The sequence below is a fragment of the Grammomys surdaster genome, unplaced genomic scaffold (genome assembly GCF_004785775.1).
Source record: "Grammomys surdaster isolate TR1022 unplaced genomic scaffold, NIH_TR_1.0 65, whole genome shotgun sequence".
Lineage (NCBI taxonomy): Eukaryota > Metazoa > Chordata > Mammalia > Rodentia > Muridae > Grammomys > Grammomys surdaster.
Window position 1 is genome coordinate 16545638 of NW_021604567.1, and position 8085 is coordinate 16553722.

At 38.2% G+C, this 8085-nt stretch overlaps 1 protein-coding gene across 1 annotated transcript in view; it reads right to left on the bottom strand.

Moving 5' to 3' along the window:
- Positions 1-8085, bottom strand: part of Uggt2 (UDP-glucose glycoprotein glucosyltransferase 2) — a 119614-nt gene that overhangs the window by 65782 nt on the left and 45747 nt on the right. The window contains exons 16-20 of the mRNA XM_028771534.1: positions 6935-7066; positions 4219-4383; positions 3927-4050; positions 3743-3841; positions 84-175 (exon numbers count right to left, since the gene is read on the bottom strand). Of these exons, the coding sequence (XP_028627367.1) occupies positions 84-175; positions 3743-3841; positions 3927-4050; positions 4219-4383; positions 6935-7066 (612 nt within the window). The remainder of the gene's footprint in view (positions 1-83; positions 176-3742; positions 3842-3926; positions 4051-4218; positions 4384-6934; positions 7067-8085) is intronic.

Genomic DNA, 8085 nt, shown 5'->3' on the forward strand with positions numbered 1-8085 from the left:
GTGAACTTGTGACGTAGCCTCCTCAGTCTTTGTACTGACCAACTGAACCCTGACCCTCGACTCAAGCGGAGTTTCACACTCACCATGTGCTCTAAGGCATTAAAAAGCAGCTTTCTCCCAGATGGTACATCAAAATCAGCAATAATCCACAGAGTGACTGAAGATATTACAGCATCTGAAAATTTCAAATACTCAAGTAAAATTATTTTTTCTAAAATCAAACTAGAAGGAAAAGAAAATTTCCAGTTAAAGACCCCATAATTAGTACCTTAAAGATATTAAAAACTGTGTTTCATATGCACCTTTTCTATCTCTGTTATTATTTGAGAATATTAAATACATTTCATATAAATGCAGACACACATATACACATACAAAAAAAGTATCAAAAAAGAAGCAGCAGAAGAAGAGGAAGAAGAGGAAGAGAAGGAAGAGGAGGAGGACAAAGAGGAAGAGAAGGAGGAGGAAGAGCAGCAGCAGCAGCAGGAGGAGGAGGAGGAGCAGGAGGAAGAGGATCTTGGGAGAGTCATGAGATATTTTCACCAGGAGAGAAAACTGCCCTATGTCTTTCATGGTCCCAGTGTTGTAAACTGCCTTCCATATATGTTTTTCCTGTGTGGCAGGGTGTAGACCCCATGATATTTATTGTTTACCATGTAAAGATTTCTAGTGAATACAGAAAACAATGATAGTAATTTCTGTTTATCATCATTTAATTTCTACTGATGTTTATTACCTATAGTAATTAACTCTATTTATAGAAAATGAAAAACTGGAACCCAGAGGAGGAAACCATTTTTAAGGTGTGTATGAGATATACATTTGCATGTGGGTGCACGTACATATATGTGTATAACAGCCAGTGGACAACCTCATGTGTTTCTCAGGTGCAGTCCACCTCTTTTTGAGACACAAACTCTTTCTCTTTCTGGATTAGAACTCACCAATTAGATGAGGCTGGTTAGCTAGGGAGCCAAAGGATCTACCTGTCTGTCCTACCTCCCCACAGAGCTGGGGTTATGAGGTGAGACGCAGCAGTGTCTCTGGGGTACAGCTAAGGCCCTGTGCTTGCTTTCTCAACACGACGAACTGAGCTCTCTCTAGTCTCTATTTTCAATTCTGACATCATAGTTAAACAATTACAGTCCCATCCAGTGTCAGTACATAGCACACAAAATGATGCTTCTCATGATGCCAGTACACATCATGGAAAAACTGGTCCTTTAGGACAGGTGACTAATTCAAAATAATTATCAAAAACACCCGAGGAAATGAAAATGGAGTCTATTTGAAACTACAGTTATTACTGTAGCAGCAATATTTATAGTAAAGTAGCTTCAGAAATGAGAGGGAAAAATAATATAATACAAGGGCGACACTGATTTTACTAACAACTTCAGACCCTCCCCCACGCACCCTGGAGTCTTTGGGCTGCCAAATCTCTAGCACCCACCAAAAGCCAATGTTAGCAGCAAGGCCGTAACATTCTCTTTAAAGGAGGAAGTTAGGAAAACTGACTGTCTTACTTTACCACCACAGCTCCTGAGCGGAAAAGTATTTCAAGTATTAAGTACTCAAAATTGTATAAATTCTTCTTCATGATAAACGTAGATGTAAGACTTTTTAGTTACTATTCCGTTAAGTTGGGAGAGATTAGATCCCATCAGCTGCTTTAGGATACTCTGGTATAGTACCCGAGACGCTCTGAGATGTAAGCCAGCCTGATCTCTGACTCTTTTACTTGACACACTCGAGGTCATGGCCTTCCGCCACTAAGAGGAAAACACTCTATATTTATTATATGTTGGATTTCTTATAGAAACAACACCTTTGAACATAAGAATTTGAAATCTATTAGAAAGTAATGCAGAGACATTTAGGTGAAATCTGGATTCAATCTACAAAATTTTTAAAAACTATTCATCTCAAGTCTGGCTCTAACCTGACTAGGACAGGTGAAGACACCTACGGAACCTCTGTAAGCCTAGCAACCACAGGCTCGACCCCACATGGGTGGGTGCATATCTGGTCAGTACCTGCACCAGCAAGGTTCAGAGCAGCATGCCTGGCACACTACACCACAGCTCTGCCTACATCCCAAGAGGAAGCCATCCAACAGGAAGCCTGCTGAGACCTGAGACACACAGTTCCCATCAGAACCCAGCTCTCCTACTACAGCAAGTCCTGGATATCCTAACACACCCGAAGAGCAAGACAGTGACCTTAAATCCCATCTGATGAAGATCAAAGAGGTATTTAAAGAGGATATAAATAATTCCCTTAAAGAACTACGAGAAAACACAGGCAAATAGGTAGGAGCCCTGAAAGAGAAATACAGGAAAATACAACCAAACAGGCAAAGGAAATGAATAAAACCGTCCAAGATCTAAAAATGGAAATAGAACCAATAAAGAAAACAAATGGAGGTAACCCTAGAGATGGAAAAACTAGGAAAGGGGACAGGAACTACAGATGCTGGCATCACCAACAGAATATAAGAGATGGAAGAGAGATTCTCAGGCATAGAAGATTCCATAGAAAAAAATGATCAAAGAAAATGCCTAAGAGTCTCTAAATCAAATATCCAGGAAATATGGGATACAACGTGAAGACCAAACCTAAGAATGAATGGAATAGAAGAGGGTGAAGGTTCCCAACTCAAAGGGCTAGAAAACATCTTCAACAAAATTATAGAAGAAAATTTCCCTGTCCTAAAGAAAAGATGGCCATAAACATACAAGAAGCCTACAGAACTCCAAATAGACTAGACCAGAAAAGAAATTCCTCCTGTCACATAATAATCAAAACATCAAACTCACAAAACAAAGAAAAAAATACTAAAAGCAGTAAGGGAAAAAAGTCAAGTAACATATAAAGGCAGACCTATCAGAATTATACCAGACTTCTCAACAGAGACTCTAAAAGCCAGAAGATACTGGACAGATGTCATACAGACCCTAAGACAACACAAATGCCAGCCCAGACTACTATACCAGCAAAACTCTCAATTACCTTTCTTTTCTTTCACCTTTAAAAAAAGCCTGTTTGTTTTGTAAAGAGAGAGATCAAGACAGGATGAGGATTTAGGTAGGTGGGAGGTGGGGAAGATACGAGGAACTAGGGTAGGAGAAATCATAATCAGAATGTACAGTATTAAAACCTCCATTTAAATTAAAATAGAAAGAAGGGAGAAGAATCAACAAACTAAACCAAAACAACCCAAAACATCTCAAATCAGAACGAAGAAAGGAAAACCTAAACTAAGCAAATTCCATTTACCTATTTGAACATTCAGTTGTTCCTTAACAAATCTCTGGTTCAACTGCAGACGTCTCTCTTTAACCTAAGTCCTTATTTCTAAATGTGTAACTGTCTTGGTCTCTCCTTTTCAGGTTGTGATTCCCGACTTTAGCAAGACATCCAGATTTTGTGGAATTATAAAGAAAAACACAATTATCTCTTCTAATATAGAAATTGCATTGTTATTCTCAGACTTACCAAATTAGCGTTGAACAGGTTTTACTACTTTCTTTAAATGGTAAAAATGCATTAACAAATGTTGTAAAAAAGGCAAAGGCCACGAATGAACTCCTGCTACATACACGAGGGAGGTGAAGAAGCGCAACTTTCCTCACATGTAGCAACTGTTAAATTGTAACGAATTATAATGTTACACACTCACCTTACTAAAACTATGTTTTTATTACTTTAGAAAAAAAATCACGGAACCCATGCCCATTACCTTCCTGAGTTAAGTAACGCATGTGCTTTGCCATCACAGCGCTCTTATCTTGTGAATCCAGAAAAGAGAAAGTCGAGAAATCTTCAATATCAGCAGTTACTGAAACAACAAATGTTTAATAACAAATTACTAAGATATTCACAATAAGGATTATATAAGAATAAGCATAAGAATAGTTACTTACCTGATGAAGACAGTAAGTTAAGGTACTGTGGTTTAGTGTGCAAAATCAAAGAATTTAACCGGGGTACAACGTTATTCTTATCCATCAGGAAATCAATCGCACTGGTTTCTTCCCTTATTGTACCCTAAAATTACAATTATAAATAACCTATTATTTGATGTACCTATATATCCAATAAATCTAATTATTAATTCTTAAATGATCAGAGTAAAAAATTTTATACAACTTATATCATTAAAAATTTCAATATACTTATATTATTTGTGTCATTATTTTACAAATGCACACCTACCATAAAAACATTTCTTTGTAGATACACAAATACATCCATCATTTTTTCCAGAATAACCCCTTTCAGTTCTTCAGTGTCCATTTCTTTGAGGTTAAGGGGTTCCCCATTGTAAAGAGCTTGAGGCAAAGGACCCAGGCCAGTCGTTTTATAAAAGCTTGCTCCTTCCTGTTTATTAAAGATAATAGTGTCAAACAAAATATGGGTATTTGAAAAAGAGATGTAAGATAAGATGAAATAGTGCCATACTTTTAAGTCATAGGAAAAGTTGTTAATTTTGTTATTTATACCTGTGCATGCAAAGGAAATCTATTCACCTATAAATAGCAAGAATCAGACAGTGTCTTCTGTCAAGAGTTAGCTTATGAACATTTTAGTCTGTATGCTCTAATGAGCTCTGGTGTTAGTGGTAGGAGATTCACAGACAATTCATAAACACATTTTTTAGTTGCCCCAAAAGTTATTTACAAAAGCAAGCAATGGTGGTACTGCTGATTCTTGATGTTTGCTATGACACTGGCTTAAAACTAAAACATTTATCTATACTACAAACTATATTCTTATTCATTTACTCAATAAACACTTTTGATTCAATCCATGAGAATTACATTACCCATACTGAAAATAGAACTGAATGTTGTTCTTCAGGAAGTCCACTAAATACTTACAAATTAAAGCAAGGTTCCAAGTGGGTCTGTAATAAGATCACTGAAGAAGTGTGAGCATGAAGAGCATGAAGAGCGAGGGTTAGATAAAGGCTCCTGTTAGACAGTGACACGGAAAGCCTTAAAAGATGAATTAAAGTTTTCCAGGAATATAAAATGGAGAAAGACAGTTCAAGTGAAGGGACAGCAGAGCAAGAGCTAGAAGGGAAAGTGAGGACATGGCGAGTCAGGTGACAGCAACAAATACAGGGTGAGATATGTATAAATGTGTGTGTGTGTGTGTGTATGTGTGTGTGTACACTGTTCAATATAGGATCAGAGAGATTCAGTCAGAAGGCAGATCACAGGCATCCTCAGTGTGTGGAGTCCACCTTGTGAAGAAGTCATGCACTGACTTGTGATACTAAGTGTTAGGATTATTATCAGAACCAACGTTCTCATAAGTAGCCTAGGAAACTATGTGCAAATTAAGTGCTCCTTTTCTGCTATAGGATCAAGAGTATTTAAATTTTGGAATATGTGCAAACTCTTTCATCGTTTTTATCCAGGATCTAAATGCTAAGTCAAGATCACACGGACTCAGACTCTGAAGCATTTGGACATTGGGTAGGGATGTTCAGCCTGTAGCGCTATTACACCGCTTCACACATGACAGGACAGATACAGGGTCGGCCATTTCCAATGTCAAATGGCTATCATAGTTTAGAACTTCACCTATACCCAGATCTGTCAGACCAAAAGTGTGAACGCTTAACCACAGTAGTGTATTATGTCTGCACCTACTGGGCAGACATTTGCTATATTAAAAGCTGATGAATGTGTAGAGAAAACGTACCTAAATACATCATCTTAAAGGAATTTAGAGTTTAGTAGAAGAAAGATGGATAATTAAAGCAGATATGAATACATTTCTCAGAGGTCCCAATGGCATGACCAGTACTATCTGAAAGAAGGTTCAGTTGTACAGTCATTTTATCTATTTTACTAAGAACACAACAGCAACACTGAAACAATGAGCTGGAGTCTACTGCAGTAGCACGGGGAACCAAACGAGAACCAGCCCTGAATGCATGCGTGTTGAATGTGGCAGTGGGCATGGACAGGTCAGGGGTACTGACAGGCAGACAACACAACTTGGTTGTTTCAGAGGATGTGACAGAAAACACAACGTTTAGGATGTCTACCACACTTTCAGCAGAGGTGGTCGGCAAGAGGTGAGGCATGAAGGAGGGTCATGTCACCAATAGGTTTAGCGTGACAAGGGACATGACAGACTTAGTTTTAGATGCTTTGACTTCATATGTTTATGAAAAATCCTCTAGACAGATGAATGTTTACTTCTTTGCCTCTTCTTCTTACTGGTGTCTGTGTTTGTATGTTTATGTACGTGTGTGCGTGCGTGTGCGTGTGTGACTGAACCTGAAGCTCATTAGTTTGGCATAACTGGTTGCCAAATTAGCCTTAGGCATGCTACTTCCAGGCATGTGCCACAATTCTCAACCTTTTATTTTTTTTAACATGGGACCTGGGGATCTGAACTCGGGTCCTCAAGCTTCCAGGGCAGGGACTTTACCACTGAGCCATCTCCAGCCCTGAATGTATGCGTGTTGACTCTTTAAAACATTTACCTGCTGGAAACACAGGTCTTCTTTTTCCTCTTAATCTACAACTTCTAATTAAGCAACCTACATATTCCTAAATATTAATTACTAAAGACAGTGATGCTCACTGCATCACTCCATAGACCTGTAAGTTCACAGGTGTCTCACAGTAGGTATAAACACTGGACAGAAAAGCCAAAATAATCTTCCATTTACACTTTTATGATGAGAGACCTTAAAACTTTCTTCATTAAGCATTTCAAGTATGAAATATATTGGTATTATAATTACTTCCATGTTTAAGAGACCTCTTAAACTTCTGGTCTAAGTGAATGTTGTAGTCTTTACTAATATCTTCCCCAGTCCTCCCGCCTCCCAGAGCCTCTGGTGACCACCTTTGTGCACCGGAGCTTTGAGCCCTGGTATTTCACCTTATACTCCACCCATTCTCACCATTCTTCTTCCATCATACTTGGAATGGGTTCCCAAGATATCCGAAGTGTCGGCATGAGGACATTTATGTTGAAGAATACTCTTCACGTCATCCACAGTTAGTATGCGACCATCCTTCACTTTTTGGTACATCTGTGAAAACAGAGATGTATTTCTTTTTATGGCAATTAATTTTAGTTCTCTAAGAACCTAACTGTATTTGCAAAACAAAGAATGTGTTTTTTAAAATTCTTTCTATTTGTCAGTTCTGAATCAGAGTTACATGTACCACAGGGCTGGTCTCCAGTTCACTCTGTATCCAGGATGGCCGTGGACAAATGTCTTTCGTTTTCATTATCCCAGTGCTGGGATTACAGGTATGTACCGCATCTGGGTTTTGCAGTGCTGGGGCTTAGACTCAGGGGTTCATGTGTGCCTGGCAAGTATTCCATCAAGTGAGTTACAGTGATCTGTCTCTGTGGTCTGTTAATTCTAAGGGTACTAAATATACACATCACATACAAGAGGTCCCTTAGATCATGCATCATCATTAGAAAATATTTAAAATATTGTATAACTTTCAAAATGACAATTCTGTTAATTGCATTTTGATCAAATTAGACACTAATTTTAATAACTTTGTTAAAATGCATTTGTAAATTATTTAAGAATGACATTTCAGAAATGCTTCATTTTTCCTTTTGACTGCTCTTCAGAAAACACAGGACTGTATGTCCTCTTACCTTCTCCTACTCTCTGTTCTAAGCACACCTGTATGCTTCACATTCTTTCTCATCTCTCCTTTTTAAAAAGAGTGTGTGGTATATATACATGTGTGCATGTGTTGGTATATACACATATGCATGTGTTTGTATGGTATATTCATGTGTGTGCCTGTGTCTGTGTGGTATATACATGTGTGTGCATGTTTCTGTGTGGTATACACATGTGTGTGCATGTGTCTGTGTGGTATATACACATGTGTGCCTGTGTCTGTGTGGTATATACACGTGTGTGTATGTGTCTGTGTGGTATATACACGTGTGTGTATGTCTGTGTGGTATATACACATGTGCATGTGTCTGTGTGGTATATACATGTGTGCCTGTGTCTGTGTGGTATATACATGTGTGTGTATATATCTCTGTGGTATATACATGTGTGCATATATC